This window comes from Clupea harengus, chromosome 19, assembly GCF_900700415.2.
Source record: "Clupea harengus chromosome 19, Ch_v2.0.2, whole genome shotgun sequence".
NCBI lineage: Eukaryota > Metazoa > Chordata > Actinopteri > Clupeiformes > Clupeidae > Clupea > Clupea harengus.
In genome coordinates, this window is record NC_045170.1 from 18238502 (window position 1) to 18256055 (window position 17554).

General features: G+C 42.3%; 1 protein-coding gene across 4 annotated transcripts; it reads left to right on the top strand.

Annotated features, from left to right (window-relative positions):
* The first annotated feature begins 59 nt into the window (after positions 1-59).
* Positions 60-16992, top strand: slc2a3a (solute carrier family 2 member 3a). Of its 4 annotated transcripts, none has more exons than XM_031586010.2 (11): positions 60-1050; positions 1474-1546; positions 6343-6450; positions 6738-6898; positions 7617-7857; positions 8241-8403; positions 9669-9856; positions 9934-10038; positions 10173-10574; positions 11076-12939; positions 12973-16992. In XM_031586010.2, exons 2-11 carry the CDS (start codon positions 1532-1534, stop codon positions 13212-13214), a joined length of 3489 nt encoding a protein of 1162 aa, XP_031441870.1. In that variant the 5' UTR covers positions 60-1050; positions 1474-1531; the 3' UTR covers positions 13215-16992. The 4 variants fall into 4 exon arrangements, with proteins under 4 accessions (XP_031441870.1, XP_031441868.1, XP_031441869.1 ...); XM_031586011.2 differs by having other exon boundaries at positions 68-1050; positions 10173-10271; positions 10371-10574; positions 11076-16992; XM_031586008.2 differs by having other exon boundaries at positions 67-1050; positions 11076-16992.
* The last annotated feature ends 562 nt before the right edge of the window (positions 16993-17554 follow it).

Sequence of the window (17554 nt, forward strand, 5' to 3'; positions counted from 1 at the left end):
TGGGAAATGTTGAAGGGTGTCGGTAGTGTTGATTGGCATTAAATTATTATAGCAGCGTTACTTTTACCACTTGAGCTGCATATTTACAATGCAGGGATTCTGGTCATACTTAGGCTATTCATTGTCACAGCTGGGTTTACAATAGGCTTCATATAGGGGACTAGTCTGATCCTCAGATATAAGACCGAAGATCTCATGGTAGTATATATCTTTATCAACTTATCAAGGTATGTAACCAGGCCTTTGTCGGCTAAGATTCACCTGCAGGGTAGGCTACTGAACATTTAACTGTTCTCCGTTATTTGTTTTAACATTAGCTTTTACCAGTTGTCCAAACTGAGGCCAAATAATGCTGACTTTGGCAGGACTGAGGGGTAAAGGCGTCGGTAGGTTTATACATTAGTCTGATGTCATGAGTTTACTTGCTGAATAGTTTTGTGTCAGAGGGTGGATTGACACGTCAATCCTCATGGGGGGAACCATTGTATGACAACAATTCAGTAGACTGCCGATATAATTTAATTTATATGTAGTATTAACCCGCAAACGGTATCCAGAATATCAGGAGAACTTCACTAATACGGCAACTTTGAGAGAGATTTGATCAGAATGGTCCAACTGTTCCTTCCGTGATGGGCGCTGTGGTACCCGGCTGCGTTGCATCAGCAGCATCCCTCAGCTGGTACTCTCAAGGTCGCTGGCGCGAAGCATCATGGGACGGTTATCGGGTCCACTCCTCGCACACCGGGAAGTGAACGGCCGCCTGAGTTTCACACTTTATTCGTGAATTAACTGGATCACGGGAACAGGGAACATACGCTTGTGCTGTGACGGAGGAGTTGTCACGAGATATGATGTAAAAGCTGGTCACGGCTAAACGCAAGAGAAAAAGAGAGAGAGGGAGGTCGCGCAGCATCTCTGTTTGTATGGGTAGGCGGGGGCGAACTGTGAAACGTGCAGATAGTCTTGCCACGGCTGTATGTGACGAATACCAACGAGATTGCCGACTGCATTGGTGCCAGTGGGTCAGCGGTCACGACTCGATTTACGGTAAAAACACTCGCATTTGCCTAACTTCCTTAGTTTTGTGAATGTTTAGTTATCTGTGGCAGTTGCAGTTATGCCGCATGTGCCAGTTAAAGGGGTACGCTGTTATTTTCAGCTAGATTATATAATGTTATTCAATTGCTAGCTCTTTGACCTATTGTTATTTTTTAGCTATATGTGCACATCATCTGGTCTAGTATGTGGTTTTATAGGGCCCTGTAATGGTAAATGCCCTTGCAGTAGCAGCATATAATTAATACAACCGAGGCAGTCAGGCTTCTCTGGGTGTCGGCATCGCTGTAGGACCTGTTGTACTTCTGAATGTGTCGAATCGATCCTTGGTCTTGCACTTATCACTGGGGGTTTTGGACAGCTTTATGGGCATTGCTGATTACAATAATTTCTTCCATCGTGTATTTCATCCAGCGCTGACTCTACTGGGAGCCCACTCATCTTAGAAACAGCTCCTGCTCTCTCTCTCAAGATGGAGGGAGAACCGGTGAGTGTGTGTCTATCTTATATTTTTGGTTCTGTGGTAATGATTTGCTTTTTCAGGCCTGTAGAGCTGAGCACAATTAAAATATTTGACATGAATTATTTAATTAAAATAAGACAAATAAGCTCACTGTAAGTCTTGTGCAAACCTAAGGTTATTGTGTTGTATTCAAGCACATGGCAGTTTGCTCTGGTGTGACTCATCCTCATCGATCTGTAAATTTGGCAGTTGCATGCAAGTATGTTGTATAATGGCGTGCACTTAAATGGGTGCCTGTTTGTATAAGCATGTGTGTTGTGGGAGGTGATGTTTGGCATAGAATGAGATGCGTGCCATGAATTGCCAATTGATCCTGTTTAGACCCAAAGCTATGTCCCTGTCAAATGGTCAGGGAAGCATTGGATTTATAGTTAAAAGACAATCAATTCTCATTCAACAGAGACCTCAGAGTGGGCTTTTACATGTGGGTAGATGTGACTTGAATTTAGATAGATAGATAGATAGATAGATAGATAGATGGATACTTTATTAATCCCGAGGGAAATTTAGGTCATCCAGTAGCTTATACACATATACACTTATACACCTCACCGACATACATACATAAATCACATATACATACACATAGGGAGAACATATTCACACAGAGTGTTTCCAGATACAGGAAAGGGTCTGACCCTATTGTACAGAGTGCAATGATTTTGACAGTGTCGGTGTCCAGGAGGAAAGTGATCTTGTGCTGCTGGTGTGGATAGTGCAAAAAAAATATAATGTTCTTGTGCTTGTGAGGATGGGTAGTGCAAGATAGTGATCTTGTGCTTGTGTGTGTGTGTGTGTTTGGAAAGTGCAAAGAGCAAAGTGATAGTGCAGAATATGTCATTTGAGAGTGAGCGAGTCATTCCTCTGAATCAGACTGAGATCTGTATAGCCTTCACGTACTATACTGTATGAGGACAGTATAAGTCATGAGGATACAGTAATTTAGCAGCAGATGTCCCAAGACCCTGCCAACCTCATACTGAGGCAGCACGGTCTTCTGTGCTACTGGGTCTTTTGTGGGACTATCTGGTGTGCCACTTCTTGTTTTGGTCTATTTTAGCAGATGTCAATGCAACTGTCACCCTCAGGCCGTTGTTATGACAACGTGGGTGGGACTGAGAAAGTGACCTCGTCGCGGGGGAGGGGGCGGGGGTCATCTGCATGTGAAAAAGATGTAAGGGAGGGGGCGGGGGCAGGGTCATCTGTGTGCTATACCCCTCCCCCACGACGAAGTGTCCTCTTTTTCACAAACTCAAATCTGGTCACCCTAGGTAAGTATCATCAAGTATGTGTAATATCATATTACAACAGGGTAAATAGTTATCTGTAACCTGTTACATTCACATTCAGCCCAGTGCTTATTTTGGTTGGCTGGCATTCAGAAAAAGACTACAACTGTTCCTAAACCCCTTGAAGCCTTGCTGACAAATTCTGCAGTACAGAGTAAGTTTTGAGTCGGACTTGAGGGCATATGTAATTTTTACCCCTCAATCTGTTTGACTGGCTGAAAGAACACCGAACATCTATTTTAACATCAGATAACATCTATTACTAAAACACAATGTACTGTAATGTATCCCAGTGTCACTCGTTGTCCATTGTTGACAAAGTGATTGGATATTGACATTTAGAATTCAATTCAATTCAATTTTATTTATATAGCGCCATAACAATACAATTGTCTCAAGGCGCTTTACAGAGCCCAGAGCCTGAACCCCCTTAGTGCAAGCACAATGGCAACAAGGGCAAGAAAAAACTCCCTGTTAGTCAGGAAGGAACCTTAAGCAGAACCACGGCACATAAGGGGGGACCCATCTACTTGAGGTCGGCCGGGTGGAGAATGACCTTTCTTAAGCACACAGTGTTAATTATGGAGGTCTACCGACATGAATGTCCCTAGGAATTGAACCACTTGCTTGAGGTCGGCCGGGTGGAGAATGACCTTTCTTAAGCACACAGTGTTAATTATGGAGGTCTACCGACATGAATGTCTCTGGGAATTGTCCTTACCTTGGTGACGCCCCACCAGCCCTAACCTCCATCAGCTTGAGATACCGAAACTCACAGGCAGGGATTGTGTCAATGTCCTTCAGAGGGCAGTCTGGCCTATGGAGGACATTTGAGGTCCTGTTGGCTGGTAACACTGTAGCGGGATCATATGGCCCAGTGCATAGTGCCGCCTCAGCAGAAGCACCTCACAGTGGCCTGTAAACCTGCATTCAACAGAAAGCCCTGAACACACAGGAGTGATCTGTCAATAGCCACCTGAAAGTAGGTCAGGGAGGTATGTGAACGTCAATAACAGCATATACAGATGATTCATCCATAAGATGCTAGATGGGTAGATCATGTAAAGACTCACCTCTGTACCTACCACCTATATAAATGATTTTGATGTAAAAGTTGATCTCTTTAAGTTTTTTATAAGTATTAGATTGAAGGATTTTTTTCCAACTCAGGACCCTCAAGATACTAATGATGACCATACAGGATCTCATACACAATGAGGTGCCAACGGGGTAGTAACACAAATTCAAGACACTCTTTTGTAAAAAAAAAAAAAAAGGGCGTTTATTCCTGCTAACAACCGCAATGCTTCAGTAGAAACAAACTGTAGACTGGTTAGTAGAGTCTTGTCATACTTGTCAAAACCAAATCTGTAGAGTGAAGAGAATGTGTTCTAGACAAGAGGATTTTGACAGAAATGTAGTTACTTCGCGAAATATCTTTCTTTCAAGGGGTAATAAAGTAAAACAAATCCAGAATAGACCTCGTTCAAGTTTATTTGAAAGGAAAAGGAAAAATAAAAAGTGATCTACCATTTTTACCACACAATATACAAAACAAGCTGGGAAGATTATACATAAACACTGGTATATTTTACAATCTGACCCCACCCTTGATGTCTTTAAGGACTCGCCTTTGACTGTGTTCAAGAAAGGAATCATCTAGTCAAATCAGACCTGACCCCAGTGCCTTCTTTAGAACAGCCTACATTGGCCCCCTATTCCTGATGGCAGTCGGCCCTGTGGTACTTGTAGGCAATGTAACTATGTACTTACCGTTGCCCCTCTTTTAACATCCATATACAGAAAAACTAATTCCTAGTAAGGGGATAATTGCTTGTGTATCAATGACAGTGTCAAAAGCCCGGAATCAGACAGCCTTGGTTTCATATGTCACAGACCTAAGGAACCAATCCCATCAATTTGCCTGTCAGCAGGGAGAGGTAACATCAGTATACATATATAGATAGTAGGATATTATTTAGGATGAACGAGATGGCTTTCTTCAGAGACTTTCAATTGTGTTCAAAATGTTTCTCTATATCTTTTCAATCTAGTTTGTGTCAGAGCTGGTGATTGGGACATTATCAACACATTATTAGCTGTTTGACAGTCAAGCCGAAGGCAGATAAATAGATCCTTGGCTAATTTGCATATTCATAGATCTGGCAATACTAAATGAGGCAGAGTGTAGAGGTGTAGAGTTACATCCAATCCAGCAAGGTATTGTTTTCATCAAAATATGAATTTTTGAGGAACAGAGATAAGTTTAGAGGTTTAATCGGTGCCAGGAGAGGGACTTTAAAAACACGTATTTCAGAACACCACAGTACGATCCCCTAGCAGCCCACTGACTAGAGAAGAGCCACCATAGCCTTATTAAGGTTTATAGGTATTGAAAAAGTCATCCTACCTAGAAGAGATGGTAGTCTGGATATCTTCTTGCTTCAACGAGAGGCTTTCTGGATCCATTGTTTAAGGACCCTTACTCCTTATGGGCTAAATATGTAAGCTAATATGCTAAGTATGATTTAAAATGTTTCCTCTATAACATAGAGTACTATAGTACTATAACATTCTTTTTTAGGATCGCTACATCTCTGTCTTATTCTTAGTGATGGGACGTTTGTGCATCGAAGCTCATTTCACTTTCACAAGGCTTTGTTCACCCATCCTACTTATTCTTCTGATGGACTATTTTCTGTATTCATGATGTCCACAAGATTGATGTCTTACAGCATTAGTCTGTCAGATATTGTGGATATAATTGTAAATGTTGCAGTTTCTTTTTCTCATTGTTTCTTTCTTTTATTGTCTCGGTCTGATTATGTATTGTTGTGTATTCTGCCTTGAGAGCCTGTGGTCATTATCTTTTGCAACGTGGCATGAATTACACTTGGTGCAACATGTGACCTGCAGAGCCACACCCACATACACCAATGTTCCCTAAAATCAGTTCAAATGTTTGTATAGCAGATACTGTAAGGAAAACAACTTTTCGAAACGTTGGTGAACTTGGTGATTAAAAGAACCTAAGTGGAACTGCATTGGGTGCTTTTTCGTGTTTTTTGAAGAACACGTAGACCTTTTGTTATTAGTTGTTTTTTCAGCCATGTAATCATTGGTTTCCATAAATAATTTAGTTAATTGAGAAATAATTTGTCTTTGCCATTCAGTCATGGAGAAATGTTAAATATAGACTTTAAAGACTCTCCATACAGACAGGTGTCTTTGTCCAGCAGACAGAATATTGCCTAAAGTGCTCTCAAAATGACCACACTGGAGACAATTTATAGCTGTTCTAACCTCAGGCTGAAATAGTTAGCCTCTGCAAATGTCACTGGATGAAATCACCCAATTAGCATTGAGTGGAGAATGAGTCAGCCAAGAGGGAATGTATTGTTTTGTCTCCTTTTTTGTTCTTAATCTCTTAAATATATTCCTTATGTTTCCTCTTTCTCTCTCTCTCTCCAGCAGAAACCCAAACAAGTCACATGCTATCTCCTGTTCTCCCTGGGTACAGCAGTCATCGGCTCCCTTCAGTTTGGCTACAACACGGGAGTCATCAATGCTCCAGAACAGGTGTGTGTGTTTGTGTGTGCGTGTGTGCGTGTGTGTGTGTGTGTGTGTGTGTGTGTGTGTGTGTGTGTGTGTGTGTGTGTGTGTGTGTGTGTGTGTGTGTGTTTGTTCGCCTCTGAGTTTCTATATTGTCCATGTATAATGGGCATGTAAATCAAATGCCTGGCCTAGCTAGAACCATGGTGTAATTGCATTTTATAGTTTTTAACCAAGTTTTTTAACTAAGCTGGTCTTTCACACCTGCACCCTTGTGATTGGTGTCAATACCTGTTTGTCATGTTGTGTGTCAGAAACTGCGGGCCTTCTTTAACAACACCTGGATGGAACGCTATGGGGAGCCCATCGAGAAAGGCACCTGCACCTTCGTGTGGAGTTTGGCGGTGGCCATCTTCAGTGTGGGCGGCATGGTCGGCTCCTTTAGTGTGGGTGTCATGGCCAACAAGTTTGGAAGGTTTGTGTCAGTGGATGCCCCGATATTAAAGATTACTCTCTAAGCCGCAGTCTAAAGGTCAAACATCTATTGTTGATGTAAGGAGAGAGAAAGGAAATCGTTTTTTACTGTATGATTTTATTTGACTCAGTCAAACTGATGAACGACTTGTTTCACTATCTCTATTAAGCCAATCTGTTAAGAGCTTCTGCAGCAGAAGATCTCAAACAAATCAGTGGTTACATCTTGAACCATTCCAATAACGGATGTTACATCCCCCCAAGTTAATCGTCAGAGATATTATTTAGATAAACCAGTCATCCTATGACCTCACACTGAAACACTGGAAAGAGCTGTGATTATTATGGAGGGAGCAATGGCAGACTGGCTCTATTCCACCCTTTATTGTGCTGTGGAGTTACTTAAGCACTTTCCAAAGTGTCCATCCCGATCAACATCAGAGGGGACAATTAGGCTCATTCAGTTACCATTCCCTCTTTATGCTAACTTCTGTCTTACACTCATTCATGTCCATAGCCGTCTCATCTCTCCTCACCCTACAGTGCATTCTCCATTTACGTCGTGTTTATCTGTTTACGCCACCATCCTGAGGCTTCTTCCTTTCTTTCTCCACACCACTTTAAAAAAGTATAGCGTAGACCTAACAAAATAAAGAGGAGAAATGATGCTCATTTTGTAATTCAACTCACTGTCTGTCTGTCTCGCCTTCTCTCCCCAGACGGAAGTCCATGTTCATCGTGAACATCCTGGCCCTGATTGGCGGTGGGCTGATGGGGTTGTGCACCCTGTGCAACTCCTTTGAGATGGTCATCGCTGGTCGCCTGGTCATCGGGCTTTTCTGCGGTCTCTTCACAAGCCTCACCCCCATGTACGTGGGCGAGTTGTCACCTACGCCGCTCCGCGGGGCATTCGGCACGCTTCACCAGCTAGGGGTGGTGATTGGCATCCTCGTCGCCCAGGTAGGAAAACTTCAACCCCATTTGCTAACTTTCATGGTTCCTGTGGTCTCGTTTTGGGGTTGCAAAACGTGTGTCCACTGGTGTTACTAGTAGCAGAATGTTGGACTAAAAGATACAATCTTCTACTGAATGAATGTGAAGTTGTCTCGACATTCTACCACTAACATTTCCTATGCCAAAATTTCACAAAAATGAAATACGAACAAATATGCTTTTAAACCTCATGCTTATATGTACTCCTTATCAGTTAAGCCATCTTTTAAAATGTTTTTTATTCTTCATCATGCCAAAATGTACCACCTCACTAAAATTAATTGTGAAACTGATTAGTTATCAAAACTATTTAGCCTCCTGCTAGAGTAATCTGAGTGTGTTTTTCTCAGATCTTTGGACTGGAGTCTCTGCTGGGCTCGGACAAGTTGTGGCCAGTGCTGCTGTCCTTGACCGTGCTGCCAGCGGTGGTGCAGTGCATCCTTCTACCCTTCTGCCCCGAGAGCCCACGCTTCCTGCTCATCAACCTCAACGAGGAAGAGCAGGCACGCAAAGGTGATTAGATATACAAACTCAGCCACTCTCATTCACAGCAGTCACTGCTCACCCAATATACACTATCTATTCACTCATTTGTTTACTGACTTCACTCATTCACTCACTAATTCACCAAGTCACTCGTCAGTTAGTAATTCACATACTCGCTTTCCGACTCATAAACTTTCTCCCTCACTTACCCCACCCCTTCTTTATTCCCTCATTCTATTCACTATTCACTGATACTTACAAGGTGAGGTTTGTCTAGACTGAGTGAGACGAGAGCTTGTTGACCTGATAACAGAAGCTGAAGTGGAGAAGAGCCCAACAGCAGGTGCTGTCACTTGCCTCCATCCTCGGTAGATGAGCTTGAATAAGCGATCACTCTCTTGGATCAGTCAATTTATATTTCACAATAATGGCTTCCAACTGACTGCATGCTGTGGTGCAGTCCTATGAAGTGTCCTTTGAAGACGAGTAAAGATTCCCGTTTAGAGGTCCCAAATTGTTATGAAAATTAAGACTTTAACTTCCAGAGTTGTCTTCAGAGCCCAGAGACACAGCAGCAATGGGCGTTTAGCCTAGTCCAAAGTTTATTACCGGTTGGCTAAGCAGATATCTTTTCAACAAGCTTGAGAGGAAAAATAACCCTGAAACAGGATGAAATAAAGGTTTTATTCTGCAACAGCTAATGCTAAGGTTCTCAACGAATCATATTCATTCTTGTCACTTGTTGCTAGGCATATGATCAAAACAGTAGTCTCTCCATTTTCCAAATAGGGTCTTTAACCTAAATGATGATTATTGGCTACAATGAGTGGGTTAAAGGGTTAAAACCACAGACATTCTAGGGGTTTAAACCACAGACAGTCTAGCGTACCTTGTCTGAGAAAAACAAAGTAGAAGAGAATCAAGGAAGGACGGAAGAAGGAAGAAGGAAGAAGACACATTATGTAAACATAAATGTTTGTTACAAAGTACATACATTTTATATAACAGTGAATATATTTGTTTTGCTTTTAAACACAAAATTCAAAGTTTCTATTGAAAAGACACATCCAAAACACAGTCTTTTTTGCATATTCCGGTTGATTGCTCTTTCACTGGCAATGCAGGAGGCTGGGCAGTCTGAAAAAGGAAGGCTGTTTCACCATTCAATTAGACAAAATACAGAGAAATACAAAAGTTTTGTTTAAAAACAGTTTCATGTGCCTGGCTTTGGTTTCCACCACTTTCTTTTATGAACCGTCTTGTCATGCATGTCTTGCTGTTTGGGTTGCCAGCCCTGGTGCGTCTGCGTGGTGTGGAGGACGTCAGCAAGGATATGCAGGAGATGAAGGAGGAGAGCATGAAGATGGCCATGGAGAAGAAGGTGACCATTATGGAGCTCTTCCGCACAGCGAACTACCGCCAGCCCCTCCTCATCGCCGTCATGCTTCAGCTCTCTCAGCAGCTCTCGGGCATCAATGCGGTGAGTGGACCACTTTTAGGGGATTGTAGTAATTGTAATTAACTCAACCCAGAGTCTTAACTCTTGTTTGCCCCCAGGTGTTCTACTATTCCACGGGTATCTTTGAGTCTGCTGGGGTGACCAAGCCCATCATAGCCACTATCGGAGCCGGAGTTGTCAACACTGTCTTTACTGTGGTGTCGGTAAGTCTATTCGATTTTGTATTTGAAGTTACACTGTCTGTGTGTGTTTGAATCCACTTTGTTTGACTAACTGGGTTTATATTAATACATTGTGTAATATTGTTGTTGTAGTAACTGTTGGGTTTTGTTTTCAGCTCTTTTTGGTAGAGAGGGCGGGACGTAGGACTCTCCACCTTATTGGATTGGCCGGGATGTCTGTCAGTGCCCTCATGATGACTGTAGCCCTCTTACTGGTGTGTTCCCATATCATACTTGGCTCTCTTTCGTTGACACAGTATTGTTATACAGTTTGTCAAAGAAGTTCCCTTTTCTATCTCTCTTTGTCTGTGCAGAAACACATTAAGTCTCTGAAATATCTGAGCATTGCGGCAGTGTTTGCGTTTGTGGCGTTTTTTGAGCTGGGACCGGGTCCGATCCCGTGGTTCATCGTGGCTGAGCTCTTCTCCCAGGGACCCCGCCCAGCAGCCATGGCTGTGGCGGGCTTATCCAATTGGACCGCTAACTTCCTGGTGGGAGTCAGCTTTCCCAAACTAGAGGTGAACTTTTTTAACTCCATCTGTGCACATACATCTGAGTTTATCATCCTATCACTTAAACATGGGTAAGGTGGGCCACTTCATAAAATAAAAATGGATAATAATATAGTTGTAATTATAGTAAGTGATTAATGATCTGCTGTGCCTCTTAAGTTAAATGTCCCATTTTTATTCCTAAAACGAATCTATACCATAGCCCCAAGAACATCCTGTAATTACATGTACTTCTTTAAAAAGCACATTGAGTCATTAGCCATCAGCTGCTTGTTTGCCGCATGGTATAAAAGATTTTTGGCTTCCATTTTCTAATTTAGTCTGTTTCAGTCTAATTAGCTGAATTTACTTTACAGAGATTTATTTATCCATATATGTTACTATATGGTTAAAACATTAGACTAAATTACTAAAACAAACTCTCATAATTGGTACATAAATTGCATTTTGCTAAATGTTCTCCCACATATTTGTAACGCATCTGTTTGTATTGAATTTGCATCACAGGAATTGTGCGGCCCCTACGTCTTCATCATCTTTATGTCCTTCCTCATCCTCTTCTTCATCTTCACCTACTTCCGTGTACCTGAGACGAAGGGCCGCACGTTTGATGAGATCGCCCAGGGCTTCAGTGGGGCTCCGCGCTCATCTGACCCCTCCGGTGAGGCCCCACCCCCTAGAGACTCCTCCACGCTGTCCACCTCGCCTGTGAAGGAGAAGGTGCCCCTGATGGCTTCCAACGACACCGCCAACGACGTGGGCTCACCGGGGGAGGAGAAGACGTCCTCCACCACCCCTCTGCTGGCCACATCCAGCTCTGACTCCAGGCCTGCTGAGGCAACAGCACCCAGTACAAAGCCAGCACCCGCCCCAACCCCAGCCCCAGCTAAGTCTGCAGAGACGACTTCAACCCCCATCGGCAAGCCTGCTGCAAAGACACCGGTGGAGACGGTCACACCTGTTGCCGCAGCTCCGCCTGCCAAACCAGCCACAGAGGCCAAGGGTCCGGCTCCACAGCCCACAGCCGAGGCTAAGAGGCCTGCCCCTCAACCAGCAGCGGAGACGAAAAGTCCTGCGCCAAAACCAGCAGAGACAAGCGCTGCTCCAAAGCCGGCATTAGAGACGAAAAGTCCTGCACCAAAACCAGCAGAGACAAGCGCTGCTCCAAAACCGGCATTAGAGACAAAAAGTCCTGCACCAAAACCAGCAGAGACAAGCGCATCCCCAAAGCCGGCAACAGAGACGAAAAGTCCTGCGCCAAAACCAGCAGAGACAAGCGCTGCCCCAAAGCCGGCAACAGAGACGAAAAGTCCTGCACCTAAACCACTGGAGACGAAGAGTTGTACAGCACAGCCAGTAATGAAAGATGTGAAAAGTCCTGCTAAACCAGTAGAGGAGGCGAAGGCTGCTGCTCCAAAAGCAGCCCCAGAAAAGGAGATAAAAAGTCCTGCTGCAGCACCTCCTCCTGCACCAGAGGTCAAGAGTCCGGCTCCTTCAGCTTCAGCTCCTGCAGCAGAGGTCAAACGTCCTGCTCTGGCTTCTTCGGCTCCTGTAGCAGAGGTCAAAAGTCCTGCTCTGGCTTCTCCGGCTCCTGTAGCAGAAGCTAAAGGTGCTGTAGCACCACCTGCTGCTGACACAAAGAGTTCAACTCCAAAACCAGTGACAGAAACCAAGGCTCCTGCTGCTCCAAAACCAGTGACAGAAACCAAGGCTCCTGCTGCTCCAAAACCAGTGACAGAAACCAAGGCTCCTGCTGCTCCAGTGACAGACACCAAGGCTCCTGCTGCTCCAAAACCAGTGACAGATACCAAGGCTCCTGCTGCTCCAAAACCAGTGACAGAAACCAAGGCTCCTGCTGCTCCAAAACCAGTGACAGAAACCAAGGCTCCTGCTGCACCAGTGACAGACACCAAGGCTCCTGCTGCTCCAGTGACAGACACCAAGGCTCCTGCTGCTCCAGTGACAGACACCAAGACTCCTGCTGCTCCAGTGACAGACACCAAGGCTCCTGCTGCTCCAAAACCAGTGACAGATACCAAGGCTCCTGCTGCTCCATCAGTGACAGACGCCAAGGCTCCTGCTGCAGCTCCCGCAGCAGAAGCAAAGAGTTCAGCTCCACCACCGACTGCAGAAGCAAAAGGTCCTGCTGCACCACCAGCTCCTGAGGTAAAGAGTGCTCCTCCAAAGCCAGCTGCAGAAGTCAAGAGTCCAATTGTGCCTCCTGTAGCCGAAGCCAAGAGTCCTGCAGCATCTTCTGTACCAGAAACGAAAATCCCAGCAGCACCACCAGCTGCAGAAACCAAGGCTCCTGCTGCACCATCTGTTGCTGAGACGAAAAGTCCTGCTCTTCCACCAGCACCTGAAGCAAAAAGTCCTGCTCTTCCACCAGCTCCTGAAGTAAAAAGTCCTGCTCTTCCACCAGCTCCTGAAGTAAAAAGTCCTGCTGCTCCAGTCAAAACAGAGGCGAAGAGTCCTTCTGCAAAGCCTGAAGCTGAAGTAAAGAGCCCCATGGTTCTGTCTGCAGTAGAGGCAAAGGTTCCCGCTGCACCATCCGCAGCAGAGGCCAAATCACCTTCGCAGAAGCCAGTTGAAGATGTGGCCACAGCAGCAGAGAAGTCCAGTTCAACAGCAAAAGAGAAGGTTTAGGAGAGAAAATGAACAGGGGTAATATAGGGGGCATAGTGTGGGATGAACTTAAGTAGGATTGGTGTTCATGGTGTATCATCACTTATGTTTTGTAAAAGAGGAGCTTTTGGATTCACAGCGTCGTTGGCATGGGTCTAAGTAGCCGGACATATGGTGCAATATTGTAGTTACCCTACATTTTTCAACTATGTTTTTTTTTATTTGACTGCAGTTATGTATTCAGCAGTTTTAGCAGTGCATATGTTCTTTTTCATCTTTTTGAATGAGGTTAAAAAGGGATTTGTCCAATTTGTAGCCTTAAGTTATTTATTTATTGAAAGGCTTTATAACATGGAACAATGCCAAAGTGTCACAATTTCCTCGCACAGACCTCAAGCATCCTTTTGTGTAACATTTCGGTGTAAAAACAAAAAAAAAAGGCTGCTGCCTGTGGCCTAAATATATAGGACTATAAATGTACTTTCTCTCAAAAGACCATTGTGTTGCTTAAATCAGTTTCAGGTATGTTTGACACCAAATATTATCAAAGCCTAGGCATCATAGGAAAGGGAATAATTACACAGACATGCCACCCATGATCTATGGAGTAGATCAGCATGTTATTCTTATCAAACCAACATTCGACAAATGAAAGGTCGAACTTTGACTTACTTTGGGGGGTGGTCACTGATATTTCAATGAATATAGCTAGATATTGGAAATGACAATCGCTCAAATTCCATGGCAACAGAAAAGCACAAAGTACTATGCTTCTAGAAAAACCTAAATTAGACAAGATTGGAATGATTACTGAACTACTGTAGAGCTGCAGCTAAACTTTCATATAAGCATAAACAAGCTAGCAATGAACTACCCAATAGATTTGATAAGCTAATTTAAATCCAGTTTTATTATAACCTAGATTATTAAATATTACCATTGTCTGATTTTGAGAACCTCTATTCTGTATTTGGAAATTAATGTTATCATGTTGTGAAGTACTTTTGAATGGAACCACTAGTGTCTTTCAAAGGCTGAATCAACTGACTTGGTGGAAATTCTTTTTTGGAGTGGTTTTCTCTTGAACACTTGAGTACTATTTTGCATTGGTCTATGTCTTGGCTTGCTCTGTGGGTGAATTATGGGATACCCCTTTGTGACACTTTGGAAGTTTTGTGTGGAGTAATGTGATTCAGTGTAAAAGAAAATTCTGCTTTGTTTGACAGCACATCTCTATTTTTTATTATAGTCAAAATAGTATATATAAATATGCCACACATTTTATTTATTTTTGGCCATATTGCTTAAATATAAATATATTTATATAGTAAAAGTATTTATCACAGGCACCTTTGCAGTCCACCTTAAAATGTGAAAAGGACCACAGTTGTTTTTCTGTGTAAATGTTTTGTGATTACTTGTGTAATGTGTTGCACTGAAGGAAAATAGCAAAAGAATCACATTCCTGTTGGAGTCGTGTAGTTGCCCATTGTATTTGACCTCTCCTTTCAAAAGCAGCTTTCTGTCTCCATGGCAACCTCATCTGCAAACAATGCTTTAACACTGTACAGGAAATAGCTGAAACTTCCCCCCAGAGAGTTTGCTGACTTTGGATGGTATCTGGCACAGACCAGAACCAACGTTAGCAGAAGTCTGGGACCTTATGCATATACTGTAAAACCAACACAAACCTACTGTATAGTCTGGAGAACAGTTGTCTGTACAGATTTTTACTCTTTCTATGTTACAATGCAATGATTAAGTGTGAGCTTCTCTACACTTTCCTTATTATTAGTGCAATGGAATGATGGGACATGATGAGCGAGAGGAAGGAAGAGAGTTGGGAACAGGTCACAAAAATGTTTATTTATTTGTTTATTATTTTGTTATTTACTGTTACACAAAATAAAGAGTTGTTACTTCTCTAATTTTGTGAATAAATGTGAATGCAACTAAAAACAAGCCCTCCCACCTTATTTTATAAGATGTCAGCAGTCAGAGTTGAATGAATGCTTTTATCAAGTCTAACAGATGAAGGAACCATTGTGCATAGATATACAAATGTCTGAAGACAACTCTCTTTGGCTTTGAGATGTCTGTTGCCTAGCAATTGGTTTTTCGATTATTTTAACATAAAACATTAGTCAATTCAGCAATGAGGTTAAGCTAACTGTAACATCATCAGTAACTTTATCCTTTTAAGGTGTCAGTTCATTAACGTTTTATTTGGTAAACTTATTTTGTAAGGTTTCAAAACAAGGAACTTGAGTTTATATTTTCACACTTTTTTTTTTTTTTTTTTTTTTCTAACTTTTATCATCAAATTAGCTTGTTTTTAACTGCTGATTTCATATTTATTGTTTGGGTTTATGTGAGGACTTAAAGTTCAAGGCTCTAGATGCTGAGGCTTAGTGTCATGGTAACCTGCATTAAGAACTGATAGAATATAAAGATTCAAAGACAATATATACTCCTGTATTTACATGTAGCATATGTAAATATATCTGTATATATATATATATATATACGTATATATATACGTTTATATATATATAAATGCTATGTAAAATGTTTTCACAGTGTAGATGTTTACTACCTAGTAAATATCTAAAAACAATTGGTGCATATAGCCATAACAGTTTAATAGAACTGCCTCTAGTTGATCTACTTAGATCTGGTACAGGTTGTTAAGTTGGAAATGCTGACACAGACTGGCTGAGATTTGTTATGACCCTGTCTTGAGTTAATCGATTTGTGTCAAATGTCAAAAGTTATAACAAAGTTTCTTATTGTCACCAGAGGATTCAACATTACAGCAGTGGGCTTGAAAAAAAAAATAGGTTGTTCAATTAATTTGCCGTGCACGTTGTCTGGAGGAGAGGATTGACATAAGAATATTTTACAAGGACGTGATCTGAATGCATTCTGGGCTCGGCATGTTTTGCAAGCCTGAGGTTTAATCAGAGATATGAGGCCTTTGGCAGCAGTGCTGAATTGGAAAAAAAGATAAATAACGTAGCAGTGATACTGTACCAGAATACTGCCATGGTGTTTCTTAAAAGTACATGTTTGAAATAGGTCAGCTTTTTTCAACCTGGATCCTTTGATTAAATTCGAATTACAGCCAGCTGTAAAGGATATCTTTTTAACATGGAATTTTTTCATGTCTTATATCATTTTGCCATGTTTTCTCTAATCATGTGACATCATGTGAAACTTCACTACTTTATGTTGTCTTTATTTTCATGGTATTGTTCATGTTGGTACATGTTTATGTTCCCATGTGTGGTTGTGTGTGTGTGTGTGTGTGTGTGTGTGTGTGTGTTTCCTCTGATGTCTCTCACTATGTATGGAATGAATTGTCACTAATTCCTCACTGCTGATGCTTACACGTGCCTCTGTGCAAACTTTCCGAGCACTTTTTCTAGCTTCTCGTGTGGATGTTGTGTGTACATTGTGTGAACCATCTCACATTAGCCACACTGCAAGAGTATACATTCACGGGGGGAGGAATGAAATCAGATTCCGAGGAATGGAAGGGAAGTCCGTCATTCCTCATCAGGGAGGTCTGACTAAGCAGGACATGATCATGTGAGAATACAAGAAAGAAAACGGCTTGCAAGGTACTACAGTACAGTAATTCGTAAGGTCTGTGTGAGTAAATGTCTGAAAGAAAATAAATGTCCTCGTCAAAAGGGCACTCATTCATGTCCATGTTACTTTTTCTGTCCCAAAAGTGATGTTGGTACATACATAAATGTGTGATAACTATCATGTTGTTTAATAAAGGTCTACAGTCTAAAACAGTCTAACTGGACTTGGTATTTCTTTTTGTACTGCAGACCTATACATTGTGTGGTTATAACAACCATCAATAAAGGCTAGCATGACTGCTCATCAGTCACTTGGAGGTAAACACATGAAACAGTAATCTGTCTGTGCTGTCAACAGAGGATGTTCATGCTATTACCATGACCATACAAAATGGGATGCCAACAGGTATGTTGGACATAGTACTTATCCTCAGCAGAACATTCATCAGTACTGGAGCTGAACTGTTTGTGTTGTAGGTATGGATTTAGTTACTTTCTCTTTATGTGCAGTACACTTTAAATGTGTGCAGCTACCCGCCTCTACCTTTGGCAGAAGTTCTACCAAGAAGACTTGACTAAAATGTCTGCGCCTCACTCTTTCAGTACATCAACTTTTAATTTTTTTTCCAAGTTAATTATGTCTAATGTCCTTTCATCACCTTTTCTCTGCCATCAATCCCTGGAGTCCGGGGAGGATTTAACTCCCTGTCTGCTCCGAGAACAAGCATGTGTCTCATCCAGCAGTATTAATTATGACAGCCATTTTAA